This window comes from Heteronotia binoei, chromosome 11, assembly GCF_032191835.1.
Source record: "Heteronotia binoei isolate CCM8104 ecotype False Entrance Well chromosome 11, APGP_CSIRO_Hbin_v1, whole genome shotgun sequence".
Taxonomy (NCBI): domain Eukaryota; kingdom Metazoa; phylum Chordata; class Lepidosauria; order Squamata; family Gekkonidae; genus Heteronotia; species Heteronotia binoei.
The window spans coordinates 80469083-80482900 of NC_083233.1; the positions used below are offsets into that span (position 1 = coordinate 80469083).

General features: G+C 53.2%; 1 protein-coding gene across 1 annotated transcript in view; it reads left to right on the forward strand.

Annotated features, from left to right (window-relative positions):
* Positions 1-13818, forward strand: part of ACAD10 (acyl-CoA dehydrogenase family member 10) — a 55255-nt gene that overhangs the window by 16510 nt on the left and 24927 nt on the right. The window contains 4 exon segments of the mRNA XM_060249645.1: positions 579-760; positions 4168-4318; positions 4690-4835; positions 8439-8612. Of these exon segments, the coding sequence (XP_060105628.1) occupies positions 579-760; positions 4168-4318; positions 4690-4835; positions 8439-8612 (653 nt within the window).

A 13818-nucleotide genomic window follows, 5' to 3' on the forward strand; every position in this document is an offset into this window, starting at 1 on the left:
AGCCCCACCCACCTCACAGGGTGTCTGTTGTGGGGGGAGAAGATACAGGAGATTGTAAGTCGCTCTGAGGCTCTGATTCAGAGGGAAAGGTCTTCTTTATTTGTATCAAAAAGCAAATCTGAAACAACAGATTCGAATGATCTGCCAGAAAGTTTAGAAATCCAGGGCACTAGCAAAAGGCTGCACAATAACAATGGCTGTGAAACAGAAACTATAGGGCTTTTCCCACATTCTCATTTACCTTGCTTATGCGTCCCTAATGCTTTGGAAGGCTTTTTTTCTGCACAAGCTTTGCTCCCTCTAGTGGTTAATTTGACATTACATTGCTTTTATGTTTTGCATAGTGTTGTAATATTGAATTGACCACTAGAGGGGGCAAAACACACGCGGAACTGCAACAGGGACAAGCAAGTGAAGAAAATAAGAATATCCACAACCCCATACTCTTTCAGATTGAGGTTTCATCTTTGCTGAGTTTTTAAGAACAGAAGATAAGGCAGAACATTTGCCATTTGGCATCTGGCCCGGCCCGATGAGAGCGTCAGGGGCCTTGCTCTAATCCTCTTGTGTCGCCCCAGCATCCTCGGTACCCCCTTCTACCTCATGGACTACTGCACGGGCCGGATTTTCAAGGACCCCTCCCTCCCGGGACTTGAACCCAGCCAGCGGAGGGAGATTTACATGGCCATGAACAGAGTCCTCTGTCAGATCCACAGTGTAGACATCAAATCAGCTGGCCTGGAGGATTTCGGAAGGCAAGGTGCGTGCATACCTGCCCCCTGGAGCAGGACAGCGGTTTGTTTGTTTAGTTAATGAAAGAAAAGATATTGCACAGCTTCTCTCGCTTTCTGGCCTGACCTGGGGATGAAAGGTTGTTTGAATGCACGGAGTTTAAGGCAGCTGGCTTACAAGGCAAAGAAAAACAAGGGCATCTTTTCTTGGCAGATAACTGGAATGCAGTCTTCGTTTGCACAGCCTGGTCTCTCCCCGCCCCAACCTTGAAGCAGGCAAGCAAGCAAAACTCCCCAGGAGCCTGCAGGGCTGATTTGGGGCCCTTATCTGAGGCCAGATCACAAAAGCAGCAGACCAAATGGTTCTGGAGCTACATTGCTTCAGGTCACAGGTGGAGAACAGCACACCAGAACTCTTGCACACCAGAGAGCCAGTCTGGTGTAGTGGTTAAGTGCGCGGACTCTTATCTGGGAGAACCGGGTTTGTTTCCCCACTCCTCTACTTGCACCTGCTGGAATGGCCTTGGGTCAGCCATAGCTCCTGCAGAGGTTGTCCTTGAAAGGACAGCTGCTGGGAGAGCCCTCTCAGCCCCACCGACCTCACAGGGTGACTGTTGGAGGGGGTGGGGAGAAGATAAAGGAGATTGTGAGCCACTCTGAGATTCAGAGTGGAGGGTGGGATATAAATCCAATATCTTCTTCTTCTTCTTGCCCGCAGGGGGGAAACTGAGTCTCTCTGCATATTGGCCCAGGGGTCTTATTGATTGGTTGATTTACCACCATCAAAGCGCCTGGTGCCCAACAGAGCACATGACAAAGGGTCACTGTCCCAAGGAGCTTAAATTTAGAATCTGATGCAATAGCATCAAAAGGGGGGTGAGCAGGGCATGGATATATAAAGAAACAGTAGAATCATAGGCTCATAGAATCATAGAGTTGGAAGGGACCTCCAGGGTCATCTGCACAATGCAGGAAACCCCCTGCACAATGCAGGAAACCCACAAACACCTCCCCCTAAATTCACAGGATCCTCATTGCTGTCAGATGGCCATCTAGCCTCTCTTTAAAAACCTCCAAGGAAGGAGAGCCCACCACCTCCCGAGGAGGAAGCCTGTTCCACTGAGGAACTGCTCTAAACTCACAAACCCCTCCCCCTAAATTCACTGGATCTTCATGGCTGTCAGATGGCCATCCAGCCTCTGTTGAAAAACCTCCAAGGAAGGAGAGCCCACCACCTCCCGAGGAGGAAGCCTGTTCCACTGAGGAACCCCTCTAACGGTCAGGCAGTTCATAGAATCACAGAGTTGGAAGGGACCTCCAGGGTCATCTAGTCCAACCCCCTGCACAATGCAGGAAACTCACAAACACCTCCCCCTAAATTCACAGGATCCACATTGCTGTCAGATGGCCATCTAGTCTCTGTTGAAAAACCTCCAAGGAAGGAGAGCCCACCACCTCCTGAGGAGGAAGCCTGTTCCACTGAGGAACCCCTCTAACGGTCAGGAAGTTCTTCCTAATGTTGAGCCAGAAACTCTTTTGATGTAATTCCAACCCATTGGTTCTGGTCCTACCTTCCGGGGCCACCGAAAACAATTCCCCACCATCCTCTATATGACAGCCCTTCTTACACATGTTCTATTGGTCAGGAAGTTTTTCCTGATGTTGAGCTGGAAACCCATTTTGATTTAATTCCAACCCATTGGTTCTGGTCCTACCTTCCAGGGCCACAGAAAACCATTCCACCCCATCCTCTGTAGGACAGCCCTTCAAGTCCTTGAAGATGGTGGTCCTATCACCTCTCAGCCGCCTCCTCCCCCCCATGACTTCTCTTCAGTTATACACATGTAGGCTTTGTTTCAGCAGGGAAGGGGGAGCAAAAATGTCATAGCAAAGGCTTCAAAGAAGGGTTGGAAGGACCTGGCAGGAGAAGGTTGTTCTGGGAGGCACCTGCATCAGGGGCAGCGAGGGAGAAAGGGCAGGGCTACCCAAGGAAGCAGGAGGCCTTCGGAGGGCTGAGCCATGAAGCTGGAGGAGCAAAGATCATGGCCAGAGGTGGTGAAAAGGACAGACTAAAACTTTTCTCCCTGCCATCTGGCTTTCGGTTCACTGGCCAGTGGGGGTGGAAAAATAAAGGCGGGGCCAGCGTCAGCATGCTCTTTGGTGGGGAGTTGCCCAGGCCCATCAAGCTTGGTGTGGCCAACTGCTGCTGACGCCCCCCCCCCCCCCCCATGCATCTCCTCTGACACCTGTGCTCACACACCTTTCTCCTGCCTGCCTGGGAGTGCTTTGTCGCCTCTGCTCCCAGCTGCAGACGCTGCCAAGCTCTGACGGAGAAGGACACGTGGGCGGTGCAGTAGGCATCAGCGTTCCTGGTGGCCATGACGGCAGCACTTCTGACACCCAGCGCCCTCACTCAAAGGGCATGCAGGCAGCGTGAGAGACAGCTTGTGAGTTGACAGAGGAAGGGTGCCCAGGCAAGCGGGGGAACGTGGCTAGGTGGGCCAGAAGGGGGACCTAGTAGCAGGCATAGAGGGGCTCCTGGCCACTTTGTCCAGGGCGCCCACAAACTCCCCCACAAGGGGTATGTCCAGGAACCGCTTTGGGGCCTTATCTGAGAGGGGTTGTGGCTCAGCGGCAGAGCACCTGCATGGCATACAGAAGGTCCCAGGTTCAATCCCTGGCATCTCCAGTTAGAAGGACCAGGCAGGAGGTGATGGAAAGGTCTTCACCTGAGACCCTGGCTCAATGGTAGAGCATCTGCTTGGCATGCAAGAGGTCCCAGGTTCAATCTCCGGCATCTCCAGTTAGAACAACCAGGCAGGAGGTGATGGAAAGATCTTCACCTGAGACCCTGGCTCAATGGTAGAGCATCTGCTTGGCATGCAAGAGGTCCCAGGTTCAATCCCCGGCATCTCCAGTTAGAACAACCAGGCAGGAGGTGATGGAAAGGTCTTCACCTGAGAACCTGGCTCAATGGTAGAGCATTTGCTTGGCATGCAAGAGGTCCCAGGTTCAATCTCCAGCATCTTGTTAGAACAACCAGGCAGGAGGTGATGGAAAGGTCTTCACCTGAGACCCTGGCTCAATGGTAGAGCATCTGCTTGGCATGCAAGAGGTCCCAGGTTCAATCTCCAGCATCTCCAGTTAAAAGACCATATCTGGTGATATGAAGGACCTCTGCCTGGGAGAGCCCCTGCCAGTTTGAGTGGGCAAAACTGACTGATGGGCCAGTGGTCTGGTTTGGTATAAGGCAGCCTGCGTTGTATGCATGACTGAGGCTTTCTTGCCGACACGGGTATGGTGTGTTCAGTGGGGCAACAGCCTCGTGCCACTTGGACCCCTCTTCTGTCTCTGCTTCCCTCTGGAGGGATTTCTGCAAGAACTCCCGCAATGAATGATGAGGCACAAACCACTTTTAACCCCCTCCGTGTTGCAGACAACTACATTCAGCGGCAAGTCCAGACGTGGAGCAAACAGTACCGCGCCACGGAGACGCACCCGATCCCAGCCATGGAGAGGCTCCTGGCGTGGCTCCCCTCCCACCTGCCGGCCAGCCAGCAGCTCTCGGTCGTGCACGGAGATTTCAGGTAACGGCCGGCCAAAAGCAGCTTCCATGAAAAGATTGCCGGAGTCTCTCAGAGAAAGAAACAGAGAGGTCAATTTCTCCAGAATGGATTTAGGGATGTTCTTCACTGTGCAGTTTGTACCCTTCATACCTATTGGGAATTGTGCGCACATGTTTAAAGAGCTGCTTTTCTCAGCCAAATGCTCAGCAGTCAGAGAAAGATGGGGCCTGGAAGCTGTGTGAAGGGGGCCAGGGATCTAAGGCCCCTCGTCGAATTGCAGTTCTTTAGTTGCAGGTAGTTTTAAAGGAGGTCAGATGTGTAGGTTCAACACACCTGCTTGACCCTCCTGTGTCTGCTGGGGTTTCTCTGACCATCGTGCCTTTCCTCAGCAGGCTTGACAATCTGGTCTTCCACCCGGACAGTCCAGAGGTTGTCTCTGTCCTGGACTGGGAACTCTCCACCTTGGGCGATCCTCTTTCTGACGTGGCCTATAACTGCCTGGTGTATTATTTGCCATCTCACTGCAGCATCATAAAAGGTACAGGAGCATGAAGAGAAATGCCCACGCATAGCTCTGTTCGGAGGAAGGCCCATGCATGTTGGTGTAGAGGTGAAGTGTGCGGACTCTTATCTGGGAGAACCGGGTTTGATTGCCCACTCCTCCACTTGCACCTGCTGGAATGGCCTTGGGTCAGCCATAGCTCTCGCAGAGTTGTCCTTGAAAGGGCAGCTTCTGTCAGAGCTCTCTCAGCCCCACCCACCTCACAGGGTGTCTGTTGTGGGGGAGGAAGGGAAAGGAGATTGTGAGCCGCTCTGAGGTTTTTGAGATTCAGAGTATAGGACAGGAAACAAATCCAATATCATGGAAAAACTCAGCTGGGCTTGGGGGTCGTTCTGGTCCCACAGAAGGAGGGATGCAGAGCAGGTGAAGCCCCCTCGTGGCGGCAGGCCTAAGATTGTAAGAAGAGCCCTGCTGGATCAGACCAGTGATCCACTTAGTCTCACGCAGCGGCCAACTGGGTCCTCTGGAGGGCAAACAACAAGGCACAGAGGCCTGATGTTGCCTCCTGGTCCTTGGCATTCAAAAGTTTGCAGCTGCTGAATGTGGAGGCTCCCTTTAGTCACTGTGGCTGGTTGCCATAGATTGACCTCTCCTCCCTGAATTGATCCAATCCCCTAGTAAAGCCTTCTATGCCTGTGGCCATCACTAAGAACATAAGAGAAGCCATGTTGGATCAGGCCAATGACCCATGCAGGATAACTCTGTGTCACATAAGAACATAAGAGAATCCAACACTCTGTGTCACATAAGAATGTAAGAGAAGCCTGTTGGATCAGGCCAATGGCCCATCCAGGCCAACACTGTGTCACATATGGACATAAGAGAAGCCATGTTGGATCAGGCCAGTGGCCCATCCAGTCCAACACTCTGTGTCACATAAGAACATAAGAGAAGCCCTGTTGGATCAGGCCAATGGCCCCTCCAGTCCAACACTCTGTGTCACATAAGAACATAAGAGAAGCCATGTTGGATCAGGCCAATGGCCCCTCCAGTCCAACACTCTGTGTCACATAAGAACATAAGAGAAGCCCTGTTGGATCAGGCCAATGGCCCCTCCAGTCTAACACTCTGTGTCACATAAGAACATAAGAGAAGCCATGTTGGATCAGGCCAGTGGCCCATCCAGTCCAACACTCTGTGTCACATAAGGACATAAGAGAAGCCATGTTGGATCAGGCCAATGGCCCATCCAGTCCAACACTCTGTGTCACATAAGGACATAAGAGAAGCCATGTTGGATCAGGCCAATGGCCCATCCAGTCCAACACTCTGTGTCACACAGTGGCCAACCCCCCCCCCCCAAGTGCCATTAGAAGGTTCACAAGTGGATCTAGAAGCCCTTCTACTTTGCCCCCCCAAGCACCAAGAATACAGAGCATCTGCCCCAGACATTCCAATAATATACTGTCGCTGATAGCCACTGATGGACTTCTGCTCCATATTTTTATCCAAACCCCTCTTGAAGCTGGCTATACTTATAGCTGCCACCACCTCCTGTGGCAGTGAATTCCACGTGTGAATCACCCTTTGGGTGAAGGACTTCCTTCTATCCGTTTTAACCTGACTGCTCAGCAATTTCATTGAATGCCCATGGGTTCTTGTATTGTGAGAAAGGGAGAAAAGGACTTCTTTCTCTGCTTTCTCCATCCCACGCATAGTCTTGTCAACCTCTATCATGTCGCCCCGCAGTCGACGTTTCTCCAAGCTAAAGATCCCCAAGCGTTTTAACCTTTCTTCATAGGGGAAGTGTTCCAAACCTGGAATCATTCTAGTTGCCCTTTTCTGGACTTTTCCCAATGCTATAATAGCCTTTTTGAGGTGCGACGACCAGAATTGTACAAATGAGACCACACCATGGATTGATACAGGGGCATTAGGATACTGGCTGATTGCTTTTCAATTCCCTTCCTAATAATTCCCAGCATGGCGTTGGCCTACATCCCCTGACAGCAAATCCCACATTTTAATCACCCGTGAAGTCAAGGCATGCAGGGAAGGGGCCGGCCACTGAGGGGTGTGTTTCTGCAACAAGCCTGAGCACAGCTTCCCCCTCATGGTTTCTCCCAAAGGGTCCTGAGAAAGACAGTTTAGCGAAGGGACCCAGAGTATCGTGTTGAAAATCACAAGCCTCCCCAGCGCAAATCTTCATACTTGGGGAAGGGGAAGACCTGTCCTCCTAGTGTGAGTCTGCGATGCACGTATGCCCGGATGGAATGACTTCCCAGTCTCACAGGGCAGACCCATGGGGTGCCCAATCCTCGTGGCTGGCCAGGAGCCGTGGTGCGCAGACCTGGCATTCTGGAGGCTGCTGCCTGTGCTCCTCTGAGAGCCCTGGAAGCTCTTGCCTTGGCAGGGCTGTCCCAGCCCAAAGGGAAGAGCCAGTGGCTGCTTTGGGCACTACCGGGCTAATCGGGAAGACCCTCAAGGGGAACAGACCCTCAAGGGAGAAAAGGGGCGGATCCTGTTCCCTGCAGATCTCCCAACTGAGGACATGTCTCTGGGCTCCATTCCCTTGGGAGCAGGGCAGGAGGGCTGCAAACCAGAGAGCCCTGGAGAAGGGAAGACAGTCTCCCCATGGCTGCGTAACAGAAGACACGTGCAAAACATGCAAGCTTGGTTCTCCTCCAGAGAGCCAGTTTTGTGTAGTGGTGAAGTGCGCGGACTCTTATCTGGGAGAACTGGGTTTGATTCCCCACTCCTCCACTTGCACCTGCTGGGATGGCCTTGTGTCAGCCATAGCTCTGGCAGAGGTTGTCCTTGAAAGGGCAGCTGCTGTGAGAGCTCTCTCAGCCCCACCCACCTCACAGGGTATCTGTTGTAGGGGGAGAAGATAAAGAAGATTGTGAGCCACTCTGAGTCTCTCTGATTCAGAGAGAAGGGCGGGGTATACATCTGCAGTCTTCTTCTCCACTCCTCCACATGCAGCTGCTGGAATGGCCTTGGGTCAGCCATAACTCTCGCAGGAGCTGTCCTTGATAGGGCAGCTGCTGTGAAAGCCCTCTCAGCCCCACCCACCTCACAAGGTGTCTGTTGTTGGGGGGAAAGATATAGGAGATTGTAAGCCACTCTGAGTCTCTCTGATTCAGAGAGAAGGGCGGGGTATAAATCTGCAATTCTTCTTAGGGTTGCATGAGCCTCAGGGGCTTGGGGGGGGGGATCTTTGCCCTCCGTGACCCCCCAAAAAGGGACTGCCAGGGACCCCAAGGACAAAAAGCCTCTGGGCATTGGGGATAGCAGTGAAGATGGGAGATTGGACACAGCTGCCCCCACCTTGCTCTTGTGGCAACTGAAAGCTTGGCAGAAGATGCATTCTGCTAGCGTCCCAACAGGAAGGGGACAAAAGGGCAGAACGCGTCATTTCCCTTGATTCCCCCTTCTTGCTGTAGCCTTCTGAGCCCGCTGGCTCTTTGTTCCTGGGGTCTTCAGGGAAGGCAGAGGGCTGCTGTGGGAAGAGGAAGGCAGCCAAAGACCTGCCCCCACGAGCCCCTCCCATTCACACCAAGTCAGGCACCACTCAGGTGTCCATCTGTGCAGCGATGCAGCTTTGCGGGAACCGGCTCTGCTTCCCCCGCTTTGCAGGTTTGAGCAACTGCGACCTGAGCCTGCTGGGCATCCCCACGCCAGAGGAATACGCCCTGCTGTACTGCGACCGCACGAGCCTTCCTCCCATCGAGAACTGGAACTTCTACATGGCCTTTTCCTTTTTCAGAGTGGCGGCAATCCTGCAAGGGGTGTACAAGCGCTCGCTCACAGGTGAGAGGAGGAGACGGAGTAGGCCTGTCCCCAGGGCCCACGCTAGACGTTCACCTCACCCGGCAGGGCCCCGTAGCTGCAGGGCTGGCTCTCCAGCTGAGCCATCCAACTAGGTCCTTGGCTAGCTCAACGCGGAAGACCCTGATGCACTGCGAGGGCTCAGTTGACTCCCCAGCCTTTGGCAGCCCTAGCAAAGGCTGACATCCCCACCAGGGACTGCACCGCCGCTGGGTGGTTCACAGCCAAACCCTGCTGCGTCACCCCCGGGTGTAGGTCGGACCAGGCTGGTAGTGGCACAGGCCTAGGAGGGCACGTGTGTTCCTTGCTTGGGGCAACGAAAGGCTTGAACTGGCCCTGCAGAAATGTGTGGGATTAGAGGAGGCACGGTTGGAAGAGAACACCCAGAAGCCTTTGCACCAGCGCAGAGGATTCTGGGGAGCAAGCTGCAAGAAGAGAACCAGCACGTGGTGCCTCAGGCTGAGCCAGGCCCTACCTCAACCGCACCATTGGCTGCATGGGCTCTCCAAGCATTTGATTAGCAAAACCAACTGCTGCTAAGGAACATTTTCAGTGACTATCTTGTACTGCTTGGACTGGGTGTTTTACATGCTACTTTTTTTTCCCTTGTCACCTGTGCTACAATTGTTTTGTCATGGGAATGACTGAGGCTCTTTGCGAATGAACATGAACAGCAAAGAGCAAACAGCCAGGAGGAAGGACTGCCCAAAAGGCATCCTCCACGTTCAGAATATACATCTGGCTGTCCCGCCATGAACCAACCATGGAGCCACTCATCTCAGTCCTGGCTGAGTTAGGAAAGCTCTCTGGTGGGGGGGCATTGAAGGCAGAGGCACTGAGGTCGGACGGGGCCCACTGTGGCCATGACCTCTGATGACAGGATGGTTTTTTTTAAACAAATGCAGCTTGAGAGCCAGTTTGGTGTAGTGGTGGAGTGTGCGGACTCTTATCTGGGAGAACCGAGTTGGATTCCCCACTCCTCCACTTGCACTTGCTGGAATGGCCTTGGGTCAGCCATAGCTCTCTTATCTGGGAGAAGTGGGTTTGATTCCTCACTCCTCCACTTGCAGCTGCTGGAATGGCCTTGAGTCAGCCAGAGCTCTCTTATCTGGGAGAACCGGGTTTGATTCCCCCCTCCTCCACTTGCAGCTGCTGGAATGGCCTTGGGTCAGCCAGAGCTCTCTTATCTGGGAGAACCAGGTTGGATTCCCCACTCCTCCACTTGCAGCTGCTGGAATGGCCTTGGGTCAGCCAGAGCTCTCTTATTTGGGAGAACCGGGTTTGATTCCCCCCTCCTCCACTTGCAGCTGCTGGAATGGCCTTGGGTCAGCCAGAGCTCTCTTATCTGGGAGAACCGGGTTTGATTCCCCCCTCCTCCACTTGCAGCTGCTGGAATGGCCTTGGGTCAGCCAGAGCTCTCTTATCTGGGAGAACCGGGTTTGATTCCCCCCTCCTCCACTTGCAGCTGCTGGAATGGCCTTGGGTCAGCCAGAGCTCTCTTATCTGGGAGAACCGGGTTGGATTCCCCACTCCTCCACTTGCAGCTGCTGGAGTGGCCTTGGGTCAGCCAGAGCTCTCTTATCTGGGAGAACCGGGTTTGATTCCCCCCTCCTCCACTTGCAGCTGCTGGAATGGCCTTGGGTCAGCCAGAGCTCTCTTATCTGGGAGAACCGGGTTTCATTCCCCACTCCTCCACTTGCAGCTGCTGGAATGGCCTTGGGTCAGCCATAGCTCTCTTATCTGAGAGAACTGGGTTTGATTCCCCACTCCTCCACTTGCAGCTGCTGGAATGGCCTTGAGTCAGCCAGAGCTCTCTTATCTGGGAGAACCGGGTTTGATTCCCCACTCCTTCACTTGCACCTGCTGGAATGGCCTTGGATCAGTCATGGCTCTCTTATTTGGGAGAACCGGATTTGATTCCCCACTCCTCCACTTGCACCTGCTGGAATGGCCTTGGGTCAGCAATAGCTCTCTTATCTGGGAGAATCGGGTTTGATTCCCCACTCCTCCACTCACAGCTGCTGGAATGGCCTTGGGTCAGCCAGAGCTCTCTTATCTGGGAAAACTGGGTTTGATTCCCCACTCCTCCACTCACAGCTGCTGGAATGGCCTTGTGTCAGCCAGAGCTCTCTTATCTGGGAAAACTGGGTGTGATTCCTCACTCCTCCACTTGCAGCTGCTGGAATGGCCTTGGGTCAGCCATAGCTCTCTTATCTGGGAGAACCAGGTTTGATTCCCCACTCCTCCACTCACAGCTGCTGGAATGGCCTTGGGTCAGCCAGAGCTCTCTTATCTGGGAAAACTGGGTTTGATTCCTCACTCCTCCACTTGCAGCTGCTGGAATGGCCTTGGGTCAGCCATAGCTCTCTTATCTGGGAGGACCGAGTTTGATTCCCCACTCTTCCACTTGCACCTACTGGAATGGTCTTGGTTCAGCCATGGCTCTCACAGAGCTATCCTTGAAAGGGTGTCAGAACTTAAGAACTCCAGGCAGATCCCATACTTAGTTTCCAAGCTAGGATTTTATTAGAGAGAACTAAGAACTGTTAGATACAAGGTACAAGATAACAGTGATGGCGAGAGCCAGCACTGGCCCAGTTTTATATAGTAAAACAAACAACCCACAAAGCTTTAATTCACACCGTTACAGGCACATCTGTCTTCCCACCAGTGCTATCAGCAAAGACGTTGCCTCCTTACTCTGAAGGCCACACGATTCGGCTTCAAAGGGTGTCAGTGTGAGAAAGTACAGAGATACAACATTATTCAGTCTACAGCCCCCAAATACTTTGGATACCATCGGGGCAGGGTTAACTACTACTCAGGCACTTCAGGTTAAGAAAGGTTACAATATGGGGTCGGTCTGGTTCAACGCTCAGGTCCCCTCTACGCATACTTGCCAACCATCAATTATACTGGTTCTACATTAAGCTAGCAATAATAAAGTTACAAGTTCTGACATACTGCCCCCCCTAAGCGCCCTCCCCCGGGGGGTGGCGGCTTGGGCTTGTGCGGGTACAGCAGGTGAAACTTTTTTAACAATTGCGGCGCAGCTACATTCTGAGATTCGACCCATTCATCACAGCTCGGGGGGAAGTGCTTCCACCTGATTAAGTAATACAGTTTCCCCCGTTTGACTTTGGAGTCCAGGATTTCGTGGACTTCATGGTGACTCTGACCCCTCACTGTCGTCGGAGGGGGCGGCGGAGCCCTGGGATGGAAGGACGTGGCACCAGGGTCTTTCCGGAGTAAGCTGCAATGAAAAACAGGATGGATTTTGCTTAGAGACTTGGGCAGCTCGAGTTCTGCAGTCACCTTATTGATTACTCGTTTGATCCTAAAAGGCCCAAGAAACTTCAACGCAAGTTTGCGGCAGGGCTGAGGAAGGGGGAGGTTTTTTGTGGACAAAAAGACAGTGTCTCCCACTCTCAATTCCCATTCAGGAGAGTGTTTTTTATCAAACTGTTTTTTGTAAGCCTTTTTCGCTTCCTCCAGGTTCTCCTGAATTCCCTTCCAGCTCTCCCGAAGGCCTTCCCACCATTGTTGGCACGATGTGGGTTCTGAGGGGGTGGCAGGGAGGGGAAGCGTTGGGAAAGGCTTGCCCTCATAGCCATTTATGATTTGGAAAGGAGAGGTTTTAGTAGAGCTGTGAAGGCTGTTGTTGTAGCCGTATTCAGCGAATGGGAGTAGGTCCACCCAGTTGGACTGTTGGAAGTTAATGAAACAGCGGAGGTACTGTTCTAGAAGGCTATTAACCCTCTCCGTCTGTCCGTCCGACTGGGGGTGGTAGGCTGAGCTGAGGCCCTGCTCAATACCCGCAAGTTTGCAAAACTCCCGCCAGAAGTTGGCAACGAACTGCGTCCCGCGGTCGCTAATGACCTTGTCTGGGAACGAGTGTAGGCGTACAATGTGTGTAAAGAAAAGTTGGGCAAGTTTTTTAGCCGTGGGGAGCTGCTTGCAGGGGATGAAGTGGGCTTGTTTGGAGAATGTATCGACCACTACCAAAACAACAGTTTTGCCCTGCGACGGCGGGAGCTCCACAATGAAATCCATAGACACTACCGACCAAGGCCGGGTGGCTGTTGGGAGGGGCACTAGGTGGCCGGGAGGTTTACCCCCTCTTCGTTTAGCCATCAGACAGGTGGGACATGAGAGGACGAATTCGGAGACGTCTCTTTTGAGCCTAGGCCACCAAAACTGTCGGGTAATGAGGTTGAGGGTTTTGACATAGCCGAAATGGCCCGCCAGGCGGCTGGAATGACAATGCTCTAAAATCTGCTTGCGGAGGGAGGAGGGCACATAGATCTTTTCGTTGTGCAACAGGAGGCCGTCCTCGCTTTTACGGAGGTTCGGTGGTTGGTCTGCTTCCCGAGCAGTCTCCGCAACTAACTGAGACAAGAGGTCCGGCTCCGGGGGGCCGATCCTCTTCCCGGAGCGGGTGGTGACCCCCCCCGCGATGGCCGAAGGGGGGATAAGGGAGTCCACCACCTCCTCGCGGAGGCTCTCGTGCTGTGGCAGGCGGGAGAGGGCGTCCGCCAAGAAATTCTTGGTACCTGGGATGTGTTTCAGTACAAAGTCGAATTTGGCGAAAAACCCAGCCCACCGGATTTGTTTTGCAGTCATTTTGCGGCGCCCGGTCAATGCCTCGAGATTTTTGTGGTCAGTCCAGATTTCAAATGGGACTCTGGCCCCTTCAAGCCAGGAGCGCCAGGTTTTCAAGGCAAACATGACTGCAAAAGCCTCCTTGTCCCACACTGACCAATTTTTCTGCTCGTTCGAGAACTTTCGTGAAATGTAGGCGCAGGGGCGCAGAACCCCGTTGTCCCCCCTTTGCATTAATATGGCTCCGACGGCGGCGTCGGAAGCATCACATTGAACCACGAAAGGTTTTAACTCGTCAGGGTGGGCCAACACGGGCTCCGAGGTGAAGAGGCGTTTCAATTCTGTAAAGGCTTTTTGACACTCGGGCGTCCACGTTAGGCGCGCGCCCGGCTTTTTTGCCTCTGCCCCCTTCCCCTTTGTTTTAAGGAGCTCCGTAAGGGGTAACATGATGGTGGCGAACCCCTTTATGAAGTCGCGGTAAAAATTTGCGAACCCGAGAAAACTTTGGAGCTGTTTGCGGGTTCGTGGGGGCTCCCAGTCTAGCACCGCTTGAACCTTTGCTGGGTCCATTGACAACCCTTCCCCC